Consider the following 19,933-nt stretch of genomic DNA (forward strand, 5'->3'; position numbering starts at 1 on the left):
ATGAGCTTTATTAGAACTCAATTTCTAGATTTGACTCCCTATAGATAGATTCAACTAACAAAATGACTACTTATTGGAGATAGCCTTCGTACCAACAAAAAAAACTTCTCATTCTATCCCTTTTATAATGTTTTATTAAACAAAAACTACATATAAAAAAATCAAAGATTTTAAGTAAATAATAATTTAATATTGTTAAATAATTATATTTTAGTTTTTAAATAATGTTTAATCACGAAGGGGTTGTAATGTAGTGGTAAAAATATTTGAAAATTTATTATAATTGGTATAAATTACAAGTTCAAATCTTGGTATGATTATTTTTATTTTTCTAAAATATAAAAATATTTTAAACATTCAATTTATTAACAGCTTAACACCAAAAAGTAGTGTTTTTCTTATATTATATTATAGAAGAATACATAATAATGAATCTATAAGAAATCAGCCACCACTACCAGTTTTGGTTTTTCTTGAAAATGGAGGCCAAATCCACATGCGGAAGTAGTGAAATGTCGGTTTTACCTCTGCACGAGTTGTTGAGCCATCACACAGATAGATTCGGCCTCCACTTTGGAAATCTGTGTGAATGAATGTCCTAACAAGATGTTCTAGCAAAGTGACCAAATGGAAATGGAGTGAAATTCAATGTTAAATCTAGAGGACAAAGCTATTAAGGATTGGAAGTACACTAATAACAGAAATTTCTAACCGGACAATTATGTGTAGCCTTGAGAACTCTAAAGGCTGTCAAATTATGATTCTAAAATTGAATTTGGCGTATGGTGTGTGATTAGGTCTTCTTCACGAACCTTCAACATGCAAAGGCTTTTTGTACGACTGCAAAAGGAGAGAAGAACAAACCACGCTTATCGATGAGGCAGCCATGCAAGCACCCGCGAGCCAAGGAGGTAAACGAATGCCAGTGAAGGGGAATAAAACCCCAGCAGCAATTGGCATGCCCAACACATTGTAGCCGAGTGCCCACACATAATTAAGTCGAATGCGGGACATCGTCTTTCTGGATAGATCGATGGCTGTAATTACATCTTCCAAGTTGTTCTTAATGAGAACTATATCGGCTGCCTCTATCGCTACGTCAGTGCCTGCGCCAATCGCCATTCCAACATCAGCAGCAACAAGCGCTGGTGAATCATTTATTCCATCTCCCACCATTGCCACAGTCATTCCCTTCATCTGCATTGTATAATCTCCATGATTCAGAAAGCAATCCCATAAATGCATATATGTACATGTGCAAGAACAAAATGACATCAATAATCAGCAACAGTGCGTGCTCTTTATCGAAAGCGTGAATCAACTAATGTGTTTAACCGTATAGCTTTTGATTATATACTTAAGTATTCCATGAAAATTGACTCTGTCCAAAATCTATTTTACTTTACTTGCATTCAACTCTTCAAGAGTACATTCTTCCAGAAAGCATTATGTCAAGCTCTAACAGAGAGTAAAACTGAAACCATCTAGCAAAAGCTGTAATTCTTAAAAAGAAGAAAGGATCATTTATCCAAAGCCGACAGAATACCGGTAATAAAAAAGTCTAATATCTGTGCGTCCATAGAAAATATAGCGGTATCTTGGAGACAGATGGAATTGCCTTTGGGCTAACAAAAAGTCCTAACTCTATTGAACTATTTCCATTTCCAAATGGTAACCAGACTTCTGGATAATGAATTCATGCATTAAGAAAACTCACTTACAAACTCTCTCATTCAAATTCAGACTGCAAGCCACTACAACTGCAAATAGTTTATATAAGAATACTAGGAATCACCAATATAAGTTATTCGGTTTAAAGCTACAGGATTACTCAATTTCGCAGCATTCCAAGTAACTGAGAGAGAGAGAACACTTAGACAACACTTCGAGTCCTGAGACAGATATATAAAAATCAAAGAAAAAAGTTACAATGAAATCATTCAACAATACCAGATAATATTTGGCATTTTAATGAATGCTCAACACTTTTGGGATGTGGGCGACTTAATTTGGTTTGAAAACATGTTACCATTTTATTGTCATATCATTTAATGCTACCATAAATTAAAGTGATCGCTCCAACACAGATGTATTTGAAAACAGCTTCTGTATTATGAAGTTGTAAAAGTAACAGAAAATTCAACAGAAAATAATTTACACAATAGATTCAATAAAATATAATGGTACAAGATCATATATTCTGAAACCCCTAATAATTTGTTCATACCCGTGTATTAGCAGGAATTACACAAGCCATTTAAATTGACAAGGTGACAGGCTATTCCAACTTCTAAGGTCAGAAAGTACCATAATATATTATTCTGTCTGTAATTTTCTTTAATTAGACATACTCATCCTTCCAATTTTCGTTTAGGAATATATAAATATTCAATGATTATGCTATCTATGCATTAGATGCTATCCAGTGCCTACTGCAATTGATTAAAGATTCACAATTCATGTTGAAATGTGCAGAGTTAGAATGCATAATATGCGAACAGAAGTACCTGCAAATCTTTTATTTTATCAGCCTTTCCCAGTGGATCTGTCTCAGCATACACCATTTGAATTCCAACCTGTCTTGCTATTGCCCTTGCTGTGGCCCAGTTATCACCGGTCACCATGATGCTGGAGATGCCCATTGATTGGAGAAAAGATATGCTACGTTCAGCCTCTGGCTTCACTGGATCAGTCACAGCAAAAGCTCCAGCTACCCTACCGTCAACTGAAACTAGCACACAAGTACGAGCCAGTTGCTCACTTTCTGAAATGTAATCCTCAACCTTGGGACCAATTGGGACATTGAACTCTTGCATTAGCCTCCTGTTTCCAACCAATATCCTTCTATCTCCAACTTTTCCACTCACACCAGCACCTGGATGCACTTCAAAGTCCTTGACCTCTGTGACATGCTCCACTTGAGACCCCCACTTCTGACTTAACTTCTTTGCATGATCCACCACAGCTTTTGCTATAGGGTGCTCGCTATTTGCCTAAAAAAATACAGATAAATTTGTATATGTGCCACCCTAAGCATTATATAATTCCATGAATCCAAGAGGTGTTTTGACAGAGAAATCTACTATTCATATAAGCATACTTTCTTGTATAATGTATCAATGATATTTACTTCAGGTACAATGTTGTTTTACGTTATTTGTGCATCTCCTGAATTTCTCCAGATAATTCCATGATGAAAATAAGCTCCCTCTTCTTGCATGCACCATAACACCCCCAGCCCCAACCCAAAGAAAAAAGCCTTTGTACTATTTCAAACACAGACAAATGGGTAAACTCTTCCCACATTTCCCACATTCCTACTGGCTTCCGCACAATCTTTCAACATATCTTTTATCTAGCAGCTAAAACCCATGTCATACGCATATCTTAAAATTTCACTCTAAAATTATTTCAGAAACAGAAACCCACCTCTGCAGCAATGGTCATCTCACAGAACTCCTCCATTGGAATCTTTAAAAAGAGCACAGCACTTACTACAACTGGTTTTCCAATAGTCAATGTCCCTGTTTTATCGAAGACGACCATTTTTACCTGCATGGTCAAAATATGGCTCCTTTAATATCTTAAATCAAAACTTCAAGGTAAACCAAGACATGCTCCTAGCTGACAGGAAGAGGTGGAAGGATGCTATTTTATAGCATATCCACCACTATTTTACAGCTCAAACAAAACGTACATACTTTGTGACATATATGAGAAACTGATAACAATCTACTCTCCAAAAGCACATGCTAGAAAACCAAATAATAAATTACCTTCACCTGAATAAGTAGAACTGCTATTTCTACCAAAAAGGAGAACAAAAGCTCACGAGTGCAATATTTTTATATTTTTCAGTATGATATCAACAATCGTAGCATATGCTACATTTATTACTCTTATAGTGGAAGATAAATAAGTAGTGGGCAATTACCTAACTTTAGCAAAAGGTTCCCTGAAGAACATAAGGGACTTTGCTTCCTTGATCCAAAAAGAATTATATAAATTACCACCCAACACCAAGTGAACTTTGTTTAAGCCAGGAAACAGTGTATTTCTTAATAAAGCACATTCGCCAAGCATAAATCAAAAAATCATTTTTTATGCACAACCTTTCAGTTAGACCCAAGTCCTAGTGCACAAGCGAACACGTACCTTATGTGCCTTTTCAAGTGCATTTCCACCCTTGATGAGCACCCCTTGTGAAGCTCCCTTGCCCGTGGCAACCATTACAGCTGTCGGGGTTGCTAAACCCAGAGCACAGGGACAGGCAACCACCAGCACTGAAATGCCAAACTGCAACGCAAGCTCAAAAGCATCCATAGCTTTTGGTATCCATCCCTTTGGGTAAATGCCAGCTTCTCCAGGGATAAACCATCCTATCCATGTTATCAGTGCAGCTAGAACAACCTGAAATTTGAGTTTCAGAAAATGACCAATTGTTCACATAAATATCAAATCATACAGAATGGTACGTGTGCAAAAAATTAAGCATCGTCAATACAACCCATGCCAGTCACCAAAACTGTTTCCATAAAGCGAAAATTTCTCTATTGTGAATTTACATGTTTCTAGAATATTTCCCTGAATTTTTTGAGGAAAAGGGTGGTGAAAAAATCATATGTTCTGGGCATCTCTGACTTCTCTTTCAGAGTTTTATACAGTATGATTCAGAATGGAAAGTAATCCTGGTTCAGAAACCTAATGCACATGAAAAGAATAAAATTTGTTTTTGTCTTACCAGAAAGGTGGCATACATATACTCTAAAATCAGTTTCTGTAAATTACAGCTAGATTGAATTTCTGTATTTGTATCTAACCCTTATATAAGGACAGTTCTTTAATCCATTCTAATATTTTTTTCAATCATGTAAATGACAGCATGGTGCAATGTCATGCTTTACCTACCAATACAATTAAGGATCTTGACTTGTTAGACAAAAGCTACAAATATTTATGGAAGAGCATGCTAAGTGATGACATCAGGGAACTTAAATAAATTCATCCACATTGAACTCAGATATTGTGAAAAGAAGTAATACTTGGACTCCATTTTTTAGCAAGAGAAAAAATGGCCCAAGCTTTTGAGGTTCTGTTTATTGTAGCTCTTCAGGTAATAAGAAAAAGATATTTCATCGAAAGGGACACAACTCTAAATCCAATGAGAGGAACAAAAGAAAACAAAACCACTGAAAAGATAGGTACAGGGGAGCCATCTCTGCAAGGAAGACAGATGCCATAGCAGCACCCCTCAGGTCAAAGGAGAAGGATGAAAAGCAGCCTTTTATGTGATTAGTGGCTCAGGTGTCAATTTTTTACTACAAAATTTTGAATTTTCTAAGCATTTCCTGGTGTTTGCATAAATTTTAAAAATATATGCATACTTCTAGCTTTCATTTGAATGTATGAACATCACTAACCAATCACAACCCAACAAACACAGAAGAAAGCTGATTACTCAGCAAGATCAACAAAATTTCATAAGAAAATGTAAAGGAAAAAATAAAAATTTCCAGATCTATATCACCCATGAAACAAGTGGCTATCATAATTGCATTTTTGGCAGCCATTTCTGCTAGATATGGTCAACAGGGTTACCAAAAAAGCACCAGAGCAGAGGTGTTGCAGTTTTTGTTTGAGGAATCCAGCTGATACATGGTCCAATGAGAATACATTTACTGCACATGGAGAGTATTTCCAACTCTTCTAGCCATTTTAGACCCTTAAAGCTGAAGGTACTCCTAAGAAGATCATCACATGTCAATCTCCCATATGCGATTCTCCTCCCTAGGTTAAACATGTTTCAATCTTCTGAGGACAGGAACATCAGGATAAGCCACAGAGGGAACTCTTCTTGAAGTCTATGAGCAAAAGGTATACATTGAGCAACCAGCCAACCAACCAACAAAACCTCCGTGCCAGGATAGCCACTACATTCAAGTAGGTTGTCACCATTCAATCTTGCATTTAGCCCATGCATGTGCTCAGCCCCCCAATCAAGCAAGCACCAACTGATACACTGGTTTCACGTTTATTTCCCAAATACAATTCTGAAGTTGTCTAACTTCTAATAAAAATACGAATACTTATTAAGTTTAAACAGCCATCAAACTTATTTTCACCATGTAATTTCAAATGCTGCAGGCTTTTAGAAACAGCTTACGCAGATAAAAGAAATCAATTCAGGAAAATGATGGTGCTTTGGGAGAGTAATTTTATTTCTGAGCACGATTGACAATCCAGATTGAATCATTTTGAGGTCAATTTTAACACATTCATGAGTCCAACAATGAAAAATTCATCTTACTTCTTCCAAAACAAAACAAAATTCAATTTAATCTTGCAAGAGCAATGCTAATCTTCCAAATAGAATTGGTTGTTTTTTACAAAGACATTTTGTGAGTGTGAGTCTGTGTTTTTCCTCTTTCTTTTTTGGTTATTTGTGCATGTGTCTGGACCTACCTTACTGCTCTCTGGTAACACAAAGGAATAGACTACAACAGTCTTGAAATGAACAGGGTGAAGACTGAATGTGGCATTCTGAAAATATTAATGATGTTATTCTCCCTTTATTAAGATAAATAAATGACAATCACCCACTCCTACACTATACATCTACAATGAGATCAGTGTCATCAGAAAATAATATTTGGGAATCCATACCATAAAAGGCCAAATGACAATGCAATAACAGAGCATTTTGTGGTTCATTAATTAGACAAGAATAAGTACACTAAAGCTAAAGCTTTTGTTGGACCAAATAAGAGAGATGAGAAGAGAGACCCACTTTAATGTACAAGAGGGAATCATGTCAGCTTGATTGCTCAAATTAATCACTTTCTCCATTTCAGATGGCTAAAGGCAGAGAGAGAGAGAGAGAGTAAAATTATAAAAAGCACATCTACCATGTCATACCATACTAATATTACCCAGTCATTTATGTTTATTTGGACACAAGCACCCACAAAAAACTTAGGCAATGGTCAGAGGGAAAAAAGGATGGCATATATGCCCATTTACGCGTAGAAGACCTACATATAGAGGAGCCTTACAGCTCTGTGTGCAGAGTAAGACTGAAATTTGATAAGTATTTTAAATTGTATAATGTTAGGGTATGATCTTTTGTGTTAATATTGAATGGCAAAAGATCTCTTTTCGTACATTAACTTACATAGTTTGGTCAATTTCATACGTGAATTTTTTTGCGGTCAATTTCTTACATGACCTCACAATTTGGTCACTTTTCAGACATGAACTTGTACGGTTTGGTCAATTTCATACATGAACTTTTTTGTTTTTTGGTCAGTTTCATACATGACCTCACAATTTTGGTCAATTTCATACAAAAATGCTAAGAAGTACATGAAATAATTGCAGAAATTTATATTTTCAAAAACTATTTTAGAAAAACATTTATGATGCTTATGGGAAACTATAATTAAGTTATTTTAAAAAACCATTTTACAAATATTTTTATATCAACTTTAGATTTTTATGCATTATATCAAATATGAAACGTTTTCCGACATTGATGTAAATAAAAATGGGTTCTGCGAAACAATTTTTTTAATTATCTCATCAATTCTTTTTCATTATTTAGGTTTTGAGAAACAATTTTTTAAATTATTTCATCAATTCTTTTTCATTATTTGTAGGTGCTAAAAATATTGGAAATTAACCAAAAATGGTAGGAAATTCATGAAATAATTAATGAGAAATTAGATTATTAGGAATTATTTTAGAAAAACATATATGATGTTTTTTGGGATAGTATGTGTACATTATTATAGACAACCTTTTATAAATATCTTTATATCAACTTTAGATTTTTAGGGATTTTTATATCAAATAAGAAACCTTTCAACATTGATGCAGATAAAAATGGGTTTTCTGAAACAATTTTTTAAAATTATACATTAATTCTTTTTTAGTTATTCCCTATTTCTCTTTTAATTATTCAATATTTGTATCAAATTGACCAAAAATTTTACGGTCAAGTATGAAATTGACCATGAAAAAAGTTCATGTATAAAGAGTGACCAAAATTGTAAGGCCAAGTATGAAATTGGCCAAGCGCAAGTTTATGTAAGAAAATGACCTTTTTCTGTATTGATTTGGTGTATTCCTTTTTTCTGTTGAATTAGTATTATACTAGTGTTGATTTATGGATATTACCTTCAAAGAAAAACGAATAAAAATACATAATAAACCACCACCAAGCCTTAATTCCACTATGTGAGATAAGCTACATGGATTTTAGCTCGTCCACAAAAAGAGCAGCCTAGCCCTTTTTTTTCTGCTAACCATTTAGCCCAACTTTTATTGCACTTAGTTTGTACACAGTGCTGTGTTGCTAAGAGTATTATGCCCAAACAAAATAAGATTTTTGTCTAGTCTATGTTGATAATATCAGACAATTTCTATGCTGACTATCGGCTATTTAATGCAACCCTTCTCCATTTTTTGGGATTGGAACCAGTTGTGATAGGCCATTGGTGGAGTTAATAGTATAGATATATAAAAGTATATTTTTGCTTTGAACCCCATAATGTTGATATTCTTATTTTCTCAAATCACTGTATCCCTTTATTCCTGTCCACTAGCTATTCAAGCTCGAGCTTGCAAAATGCATCTACAAAAGATCTAAAATTGACTCTAGTATGAAGGAAGCAAAAAACTTACTGTAGGCACAAAAAATTTCGATATCTTGTCAGCTAGCTTCTGAACAGGTGCTCTGGCAAGCTGAGCAACTTCAACTAACTGAACAATTTGGGAAAGTGCAGTCTCTGGCCCAACATGAGTTGCTTTAACCAGTAAACATCCATTTTCATTCACTGTCCCACCAATAACCTGTTCACAACATTAGAAAAAGGTTATATTGTTGTTAAGAACTTCTTATATATAACAAACCTCAATTATTCTGCAAGAGGTTACAAACCATCCGTACCTTGTCACCAGGTCTTTTAGCTATTGGCATTGCTTCTCCAGTGATCATACTCTCATTCACATGGCTCTGGCCATTAATAACAATACCGTCAACAGGAACTTTGGCCCCAGGAACAAGCTTGATTACATCATTCCTCTGAATTAGTTGAGTGCTGATCTCCATCTCTGAGACAACATTGCCATCATCGTCCAAAGTTAACAAGTAAGCTGTATCAGGAGCAAGGTCTGTCAATTTTGCTAAAGCATCAGACGTCCTTCCTTTAGCCATAACCTCCAAATATTTGCCTAAGAGAATAAAGGATATTAACATAGCACTAGTCTCAAAGAAATCTTGACCCTCAAATTTATCAGAAGTTAAAGCTTTTATCACTACATATACAGAGTAGAAATAAGCAGCATTAGTGCCCAATGCAACCAGAACATCCATATTAGCTGATCTTCTTCTCAATGCATGATATGATCCCACATAAAACCTGATAAGGAGATCCAAAAGATGAGATTTAAGAAATTACAGGCATCTGAAAATGTCCCTAAAAAAAGGATTTGAGATAGGAAGTAACATTCGGAAAAAAAAATAGTCAGTCATCAAAGTACCTTTGGCCAATAACAAATTGCACTGGTGTGCAAAGAATCCATCTTAAAAGCATCCCAACAGTAAGCATGTTCCAAACCTTATATTCTAACCAGTTTCCATATGGCGGAAGCATTGGTAGCACCATGGAGAAAATAAATACTGGAACTGAAAATAGGCAGCTCCACAAGAACTGGTTTCTGTACATTTGGATTTCATGCCGTCTCTCTGCTTCTCTACGTCTCGGTGGGATGCATAAACTTGCATGGTAAAAGTTGAGGCCATCACCAGCTTCATGAATGCACTGTATAAGATTTCTTGGTCCAGTGATGTCAGGGTCATAGGTAATAGTAACCTTTTGGTCTTCCCAGTCCATTTCAACAAGATTTACACCACCTTGTGACTCGAGGGAGGCTTGTATAACAATTAAATCTTCAGGTGAATTGATGCCCTGAAGCTTTAGATGTACTTTATTCACGTCACTTCCAGAGCTTATAAGATCAGTTCCAAAGCCAGCATCCTCTACTGCTTCGCCAATACGATCGGTATTGGTGACATTTGGATCAAAGTGGACTTTTGCTTCTTCCAAGGCCAGACCCACCACTGCTTTTTTCACCCCCTCAACCATTAAAATGGCATGTTCAACAGACTCGGAACAGCTTGTGCATGCCATCCCTTTAATTCTGAGTCGACATACTGCTATGTCTTGCTCTGGAAATTCGTTAACTTGAAAACCTGCATCTTCCACAGCTTCCTTTATTGCTTTTGCCTAGCAAAAAAGCCTCATTGAAATGAGTCTCAAACAAGAACATCAGCCATCCAAAAAAACAATCAGAAATAAATAAATTTTCCAAAAGCACATGAAAGTAATGGTGAATTGTTTAAATTAACATTTACAAGACAAATCCAATTCCCAATCAAAGATTCAAAATGCTCCCGCGGGGGGGGGGGGGGGGGGGACTGAAAACAGAGTACATTGTCAAATCTGTGTCTTCTCTTGTTTATTTTCCCAGATTATGATGAGACTGAAAACATAGAAACATTGGTAACATTACCTTCCAGAAGATAGAAATATTGTGTAACATGTCTAAGCCTGTCAAAATATAAACTTCGAATATCAACAATATTGAGTAGTTTTGGAAAAATTAAACAACCCAAACCTCGAGATTTACCTTTTTTCTATCGTTTGTTTATAACTTTTTAGGATAATGTAAACATGAGAGACTAAGGCTCTTTCACATGTTTGTGTGCGAATATGCACATCCATGTGAGACAAAGAGAGAGAGTCCCGTATTAAGAATACTAAGAAATTAAAATGATTGTTCCAAATAAAAGTGTTCTTTAAGTTTTTCTTTTCCTCTCTGATTAGTGTTCTTGCAGACAACACTCCACCAAATCACTACAATGAACAAAGAAGAAATCTATATAATGCATAATTAATCCCTTCTCAGACAATATATATATACATACTCAACAACTTGGTTCACTTGCAATTGCAAAAACATAAAAAAATTATTCTGTGATGCTCTAAACTCATCTCTCCTTAACTAGCAACAGCATAGACTACACAGAGTTTGGTTTGCTACATCCATGTTATCCCGTTTCATGCCTTTAGATACATTAAACTTGAGCTAGAATAAAACTACATGCACAGTTACACTACAAGTAACAAGAATCAGGTTTAACACCATCTTTTTATCCAACGTTGGAGATTAAAAGTGATTAACCAAAGGGTGCTGATAAGCAAGCAATAAATAAACTTAAGAGTGCATGCCATAATCTCAAAGAGAAGCTTAAGACTCATGCCATATCCAGTCATGGTTGATCCAGGAGATCAAACACACACAAAGGAAAGAGAAAATTCGACAGAAATCCTGAAGTTTGCCTTACATTGATGAGGTCTGGCATGTATTTTACAATGGCCTGGCCTTCAAGAGGTGACACCGTGACATTCTCAACACCAGTAAGCTTTTGCAGCACAAGCTCTATGGAAGTTGAACAAGATGCAAATTTGATGCCTCTTATTTTGAACATAATGGCTTTAATTTTCTTTTCTCCATTCTTATTTGTCTCGGAACTAACTGGAATACTGTCAGAAGACTGCAAAAGTGGTGCCTTCAGATCATCTTTTCCATTACCCTCCATTTCTTTGTCCACCTTGAACAACAATCGAAGAAGAAGCATCGTATCAAACATCACATAATTTTATTTACCAACTGCCCAATTGTGGTGAAGATTCTCGTAGCCAGTTAAAAGTCAACAGCACAGAAGACATAGCTAGAGAACACTTTGAAATGGGTATATAACATCAAAAACGTATCTTCAAAAGCAAAGTATTCTGTCCTCAAATTTAAATATTCAACGTCATAGAAAATCAGGTGAATTATGTATTTCTGCAGTTCAAGTTTATGATACCTGATTTTGACAGCGTACATAAACAAAATTATAATGAAACTAACGACTATCCCGGCTAATACACACACATACACAAGTATACACACGTATTTTCATGTCCCTAACCAATTTTTATCAACTAATCTGAGGACAAGCCGCCACAATTACGAGTTTGAAAGGACAGACTCAGACAAGGATCCTAGGGAGTTTTGGACACATCCTACAAAAAACCAAGAAAAAGCAACTAACAAGGAAACAACCGACTGGCCAAAAAATAAGGCACTTCGAAAAATTTGGAAGATACGGCAGATGCACCAAACACTGCAGACACGAACACAAGTTCCTGCATAACAGCAGTACCTTCTATATATCCGGAAACGCGAAGTTAGGGTTCTTATACCTTTCCGAGCAAGGCAAGGACAAAACTAGGGCTCGTGATAAATATGCAGAGACAGAGGGAGGCAGTAATCGTAAACAACTATGAAAGAGGAGAATTAGGGTTTATGTAAGGACGACGACGATGATGATTGCGACGGGTGCGAGAGAAAGACAGTTCGACGATCGAGAAGAGAGAGGCGACGATGATAAGCGCGATACATCGATCGAACAGTTGTCGTCGTCGGCCACGGGAAAAAGCGGAGTTGGCTTCTGCTCCTGCAGAAACAAATGGGTGTCGCTGCTCGTTTGAAAGTTCGAGGTAGGTTTTGTCCACGTGTATTTGTAGGGGCACCCCGGTTTACAATAATTGTTTTTTGAAATTTCGAATATAACGTCTTATTATTCCCAATTTCCCACCAAATATGGTTCATTTAGTTTTCCCGGGACCGGGGCTAAAAATGGTATTTCACCTTTTGGCCATTTTCCCTTCGGAGTTGTCAACCACGAGCAAGGTAGATTTTTTTAAAAAAAATATATATATATATATATTATATACAGAATGATAATGGCGTTGTCACGATGAGGAGTGAAATTGTGTCAATACTATTGACATTTTGACATATTTTTAATAAAATTAAATTTAATGGTACAACCATTAAAATATATTTTGACAAATTTTTCGTAAAAAATTTGAGGTGATTTTTGTTTTTTATATAAATTAAAAAATAAATATTATCAATCACACCCTCGTTGGTTCTAAATGAATAAAGATGTATATGTGATAAAAAAAAAAAAAGTAGCTAACACAACATGATATTTAAAGAATAAATCATCTTTAAAATTTATATAAATTAACGATTAGCACACTTTAATTAAAATACAAATTTAAGTAGGAATGGAGGGCAAATTAGGGGTACGGGATTAAATATTGGGAAGATTGCCATGGCTAAATTTTGCAATTTTTTATTTTTATTTTTATTATAACCTTATCATAAGTTATTAACAAATTTCATGGATAATACAACGATAATCTAGAGTACCATTTGTTAATTTGAGTAATATAAGATTATATCATAATAATATTTGAATACTTTTCGAATTAAAATATGAAATAGTCAAAATAAGATTATAAGATATTTTAATATTTTTGTGAAACTATTTGTTATTTTTTTTAATACATTAAATGACACATGCGTTATTTTTTTTTTTATCTATAAAGGCAAAGATAAATTTATCTGGAATAGGAGATGAGATAAATTTATCTAGAAAAACTCGAATAAGAAGTCACGTGACTTTTTTTTAAATGATCACCATATAAATATAATAAAATATATTTTATTTGTAATACTTTTAATATTTTACTTTTTTTTTATTTATATATTGATCAATAAACTTTACCTATAATAACAAATAATATATTTATATGAGTGTACATACAATTTCAAAGGCCTAAGAGATTGTGCAAAAGTTAAAAAACGCCCTAAGTGACTTTAGCGACAAAAAATATTCTCTAGAAATTTGATGGTAAGCTTGTTTCTAGAGCTAAAATAGAGGACTCTACAAAATACCTCTTTGAATCATACCCCTATTAACAACACACCAAATCATATCTAAGTATTCGTCTTGAATATTGAAACAGACGAAGATAACCTTATTTTTTAAATAAATTTAGATTTTTTCATTTGTCAAAAACAATATGATTTTTCTCCAAGTAGGCTAAAAACGCTACAATAGCTATTTGAATCCTCTTATAGCTCCAATTAAACTAATTTAAGCATCGAAATATCTATGTAAGGGAAAAAAATACCTTATGTTCTCTAACCATCACTTGTCTTGTGAATTCTTGAAAACTTAAAAGGCGATTCATCAGTTATAAATTTTATTATTATATATAGACAACAACAATATATATATATGTGTTTGGTGCTTGAATTATTATAAGTGCCTATAGAAGATGCATCAATACTAATTGCATAGCCAAAGTAATTAACATAAAGTTTATATTTTTGTATATTTGGTGTGAAAAAAAATGGGCTATGTGCATGACTTGAATAAAATACAAAATCGTACGAACAAAATTTTCAATATAAAACAATTTACATAAAAAATTTGGGATAATTATATAGAAAAGAAAGGGAACAAAAATTTCAATATAATTAAAATAAATTCACCATAATTATACGAGAGAAAAAGACAAATAAGGTCGGCATTGCTTATTTTACAAAATTGTTATTTTATTTTGCATATAAGGTTGAATGGGGTCTTTTCATATATTGTGGACACGTTTTTTTTTAATATATTATTTGTCAAATAATTATTTTAATTTATTTATATTAAAATATAATTATACAGTCGTATACAACTTGTTAACGTGTATAATAATCCGTAAATCAATAAATTTATTGTCAAAATAAATTCCATTTACATCGTGTCACCTCCCCATTGTCTGAAAGTCAAGAGAATAGACAATTATTTATCACTTTAATCGTAAAGAATAGGATTCATAGGATTATTTATAATCTCACATTCGTGACCCATTGATTTGTTCAAGACAAGGACATGAAGAATGGCGAAATACCCAATGTATCGTATGGTTACTATATTTCCAAAATAATACTTAATTATAATGAATAGGATAACGGATTCAAATATATATATATAATGGAAGTGTTACGCTAATCAAGACACTTTTATTTTATATTCTATAAAAGTGTATATTATTTTATTATTACGTGCTATGTAATTTATTATATTAAATAATAAAAAATATTATTAGTACATTGAGTTACACAAAAATGTACCAATAACAAAAAAGTATTTCATAAGGCACGTGAAGCGCATGGAGACAAATGATATTTTAGTCATAATACTCCTTTGTGTAGTTCAAAATGTACAAAAGTGATATACAAGTAGCATGACTTTTAAATAATAGCATTTTGAGTATCATAGCATTTCTCTCCATTTTTTAGGATTTTATTTATTTTTTGGTTAAGATAGTATTTATTAATTAAAATATAAATAAAAAAATATAAGATATGTAAAGCATTTAAAACTTTTGTTATTTTCAAAGTGTTTATTAAACTTATTTCGCAATCATTAAAAAAAAAAAATCTCAGACTTCTTATCTGTCATTTTTCATATATGTTTATTTCTCTTCCCTCCGGATAAGTATATATTTAACCTTGTATATAAGAAAATATAACTTATATGTTCTCTAATACATTTAAAAAAATTTAACAAATAATTTGATAAAAATTTTGAAATGCTTCTCAACCTTATATTGACTATTCTATATTTTGGTTTGAAAAACATTTGAAATATTATTTTTGTACAATATTATCTTACTCATTTCAACAAAAACTACCTAAAAAAAAAAAACTCAAGATGCAAAGGCACGAGGAACTTTAAGTATTGGGTATTTCTTCTGAACTCGCACGCAATAATTTCATTAATGAGATGTATTGAGAAATAAAACATAATATTTTTTAATTTATATTTATTTCTCTAGAAATTGTCTCAACTCTTAAGCCAATTTTGATTTAATTTTGTAACCTATTCAACGTGAAGTTACTCTTTTTTTTTATTATTGAATTTGTCGTCGATAAAAAAAATTGTCTCCATCATCATGTTTACTTGTTTTTTATGTTAAAAGTAGTGATTTTGGCGATAGTGTGGAGGTGAATGGGAAAGAAAGAGTTGGTGATGAGGACATACGTTGTCGAGTCTAATTTGTTAGAACTATAAATAAGTTTTATCCTTTTAACATATAATTGCTAAGTACTAAAAACAGGACAATAGGAAGAGGCCTGAATTTGGAGGAGTGGTGGTGTCCGAGCAGCCAATAAAAGAAATGGAATCCACGCAAAAGAAGTATTCACGCGACCAATCAATTGACATTTTGAACTTTGGCAAGGCCGGGAGTGTCGGGCTGGCTGTGGTCAGTGGTCACTGCGGCCTGCATTAGCCGATTCTGCTGCACGCGTGCACTTTCATTGGTTTTGGTATTGGGCTCTCCACTATGGCAGCAGCATTACCAGCCGAATACCAACAACAAAAAAATGATGGTGACAGCCAATAGCCACAAAATTTTTGTAATAAAAAGTAGATGATATTCACGAGATAACCCAATAAAACAAAAAAACAAGCAGTGAGGTTATGTGCTGCTCACCTAATTAAGTTGACACGTTTAGGATAAAGATGGATGGTCTAATGGGACCCTCTAATCCATTAGTTAGCAATTGAGCAATTTTATATTTTTGTTTCTATATTTTCATACATTTTTATGTGATTATTTAATTTTTTTATTATTTTAATTATATCCATAAACTTAATTTTTTACTCAATTTAACTTCTGTACTTTGAATTTTGTTTATTTGTGATAATTTAAACTTTTCGTTATTTTGATTATATTCTAAATTTTTATGTTCGAATCAATTTAATTCTTGTACTTTTATGTGTGAAAGAAAAAAAGATAAAGTGATATGACAAAGTATACGACATACTCTTTGCATCGAATTTTAAAGTACATGAGTTAAATTGATTAAAAAATTATAGATCCATTAATATAATTGAAATAATAAAATGTTAGAATTATCACGTGAAAAAATATTAAAGTATAAGAGTTAAGTTGACTAAAAAATACAAGTTTATGTGTGTAATTAAAATAATAAAAAATTTAAATAACCACTCACATAAATAAACATCAAAATACAAAATCAAAAATATAGATTTAGGCATAAAAAATTACCTTATTTATCATTTATCTTTTGTCCTCAACTTATTTCAATTCTAACAACGGAGACTACTTTATTAAAGACAATAATTTATAAAAGAAATTAAATGAGGCAAAATTACCTCTCTTTTTTTTTTATGTTTAATGCAACCAAAAGAAAGGAACACAAATTCTCATGTTTGAGAGATTAAGTGAACAAAAAATAAAAATGCCATATATTTAATATAGTCTTTATATTTGATATTTCAATTTATAATGCATAAATTAATAAAAAAAATATAATTAAAAATACTCATTTTCTCTCTCAAACCCTAATACAAGTTATGTGTGTAATTAAAATAATAAAAAATTTAAATGACCACACACATAAAGAAATATCAAAATATATAATCAAAAATATAAATTTAGGCATAAAAAATTACCTTATTTATCATTTATCTTTTGTCCTCAACTTATTTCAATTCTAACAACAGAGACTACTTTATTAAAGACAATAATTTATAAAAGAAATTAAACGAAGTAAAATTACCTCTGTTTTTTTCTATGTTTAATGCAACCAAAAGAAAGGAACACAAATTCTCATGTTTGAGAGATTAAGTGAACAAAAAATAAAAATGCCATATATTTAATATAGTCTTTATATTTGATATTTCAATTTATAATGCATAAATTAATAAAAAAAATATAATTAAAAATACTCATTTTCTCTCTCAAACCCTAATACAAGTTTATGTGTGTAATTAAAATAATAAAAAATTTAAATAACCACACACATAAATAAACATCAAAATACATAATCAAAAATATAGATTTAGGCATAAAAAATTACCTTATTTATCATTTATCTTTTGTCCTCGACTTATTTCAATTCTAACAATGGAAACTACTTTATTAAAGACAAAAATTTATAAAAGAAATGAAATAAGGCAAAATTACACTTTTTTTTATGTTTAATGCAACCAAAAGAAAGGAACACAAATTCTCATGTTTGAGAGATTAAGTGAACAAAAAATAAAAATGCCATATATTTAATATAGTCTTTATATTTGATATTTCAATTTATAATGCATAAATTAATAGAAAAAATTATAATTAAAAATACTCATTTTCTCTCTCAAACCCTAACACAAATAAGTTTTTAAAGGAAATAAGGGATCGAGTCCCCCCCCCCCCCCCCCAATCTCTTCCAATCCCCCATTTTTTTTTCATCATGGGATAATTTTTACAAACCATTTATAAATTTTGTTTATATTGCATCAATTAGTTTTACATTTTTAAAGCTAACACTCATTTTAAGGTTAATCAAGCATTTAAAATTATTATTTTATCCCTAAATTTATTTATCATTCTCTTATTGTCTTTGCGTCTCTCATCTCTCTTCCTTTTTCATCTTTAAAACTCATTGGATTCAATAAGCACTTGGGACACGCCTCCATTTATCTCTCAAATACCTTATTTGTGTTATTAAGAATGTAAAGTGATATAAATTATGTGGAAATGGCAAAAAGTAACCACTATTCAAATATAAAATTCCTTTTTATCCCCTTTTTAAAAAAAAAAACGTTTATATATTTTCAAACAAACTAATTACATAATATAGCCACTTTGTCAGATTTAACCATTAGTTTATTTAAAAAGTTAGAAAGAAATAAAAATTAAACACAATAATAGTCAAATACTAAAATACCCCTCATCCCCTCATTACCCATTTCACCCACCCACTTCATCTCTCTCACTAAGCAACTGCCCGCCGCCGTCGTGACAGCCACTCGCCGCCGCCGCCGTGACAGCCACTTGACCGCCGACATCAATCTCATCTTGGCTAAACAAGGTTAGAGTTTCTTTGTTGATTTTAATGAAGAAGATGCTGGAAATGGTCGCCGACGACAAAGCTTTATCAGCGACCATGGAGATCGACCGGGCTTCGTCGCGAACGAAGACCCACGGTCGGGCTTCGTTCGTGACGAAGCCCGCTGTGCCCCACGGGCTTCGTCTTTGGGGCTTCGTTGCAGACGAAGCCCGATCGGGATTCGTCTGCAACGAGCCCCCTGCATCTCGACAAAGCTCGATCGAGCTTCGTCTGCAGACGAAGCCCGGGGCTTCGTCTGACTGCAACGAAGCCCGATGGGCCGCGACCAAGCCCACAGCCCAATCAGGCTCTCTTGGGCCCCAACTCGATTATCTCTGCCCAACGAAGCTCGATTAGGTTTGGGTTGCGATGATCTGGCTGCGACAATTGGGCTTATTCTTCTTTTACTTGTGTTTTTACATGGTCACTGTCTAAGACAATTGTTGTTTTTTTTTTCCTTACAGATGGCTGAACAACAAACTATAAAATTTACTTATGTTCATACTCATCGAATATTACCGCCCGAAATGCGAGTTACTACTCATTGTGGGATCAAACACCTTGAGGCGATGCGTCGTGCTATAGACCGATACAAGTTATTAGATAGATTCCTACAGGGCCCATTAGGACATTTCTTAAAGATGCCTTTGTCTCTCCATTTGACTGCACCACAATTGATATATCATGTTCTACTTAGGGAGGTGACATTTCCAGGTGCCCACCACGATGAGATGTGGTTCGAGATTGGTGGCACATCATATAGGTACGGGAGGCAGGAGTTCATACTTATTAGTGGACTCCAATTTGGGGCTATTGATAGGGAAAGCCTTGAACCGAAACCTATTGAGCCGGAGAGTTTACGTGCTCGACTATTTCCAGAACATAAGAAGGGGGTGACTGGAGACGACCTTGAATTACTTATTAGTACCAGAGAGGACATGGTTTCAGAGGATGCCCTGAAACTGATTTACATTGCTGTGGTCGACATGTTTTTGTTGGGCCAGGATGAGCGCGGGCATGTGGATGATTTCTTGTAGACTATGGCTGAGGATTTACAAGCATT

At 33.4% G+C, this 19,933-nt stretch overlaps 1 protein-coding gene across 3 annotated transcripts; it reads right to left on the reverse strand.

Annotated features, from left to right (window-relative positions):
• Positions 1–620: 620 nt before the first annotated feature.
• Positions 621–12,613, reverse strand: LOC127807726 (copper-transporting ATPase HMA4-like). 3 transcript variants are annotated; one of them, XM_052345774.1, is made up of 9 exons: positions 12,312–12,613; positions 11,408–11,674; positions 9,541–10,286; positions 8,948–9,419; positions 8,683–8,850; positions 4,156–4,410; positions 3,430–3,552; positions 2,508–2,993; positions 621–1,197 (listed from the first exon to the last, which is right to left on the reverse strand). In XM_052345774.1, the coding sequence occupies exons 2-9, from the start codon at positions 11,660–11,662 to the stop codon at positions 805–807; spliced, it is 2,898 nt and encodes a 965-aa protein (XP_052201734.1). In that variant the 5' UTR covers positions 11,663–11,674; positions 12,312–12,613; the 3' UTR covers positions 621–804. The 3 variants fall into 3 exon arrangements, with proteins under 3 accessions (XP_052201734.1, XP_052201741.1, XP_052201746.1); XM_052345781.1 differs by having other exon boundaries at positions 12,272–12,613; XM_052345786.1 differs by lacking the exon at positions 621–1,197 and adding an exon at positions 1,278–1,892.
• Between the last annotated feature and the right edge of the window lie 7,320 nt (positions 12,614–19,933).

This window comes from Diospyros lotus, chromosome 1, assembly GCF_014633365.1.
Source record: "Diospyros lotus cultivar Yz01 chromosome 1, ASM1463336v1, whole genome shotgun sequence".
Lineage (NCBI taxonomy): Eukaryota > Viridiplantae > Streptophyta > Magnoliopsida > Ericales > Ebenaceae > Diospyros > Diospyros lotus.

What these genes read in the sequence shown, in the direction of transcription:
- LOC127807726 (XM_052345774.1), bottom strand. Translation starts at nt 11,662, where the DNA reads ATGGAGGGTAATGGAAAAGATGATCTGAAGGCACCACTTTTGCAGTCT. An exon ending in CAATTTGTTATTGGCCAAAG is followed by an intron (nt 9,420 to 9,540) that starts GTACTTTGATGA and finishes TCTCCTTATCAG; the next exon opens with GTTTTATGTGGGATCATATC. An exon ending in CGAAATTTTTTGTGCCTACA is followed by an intron (nt 4,411 to 8,682) that starts GTAAGTTTTTTG and finishes CTCAAATTTCAG; the next exon opens with GTTGTTCTAGCTGCACTGAT.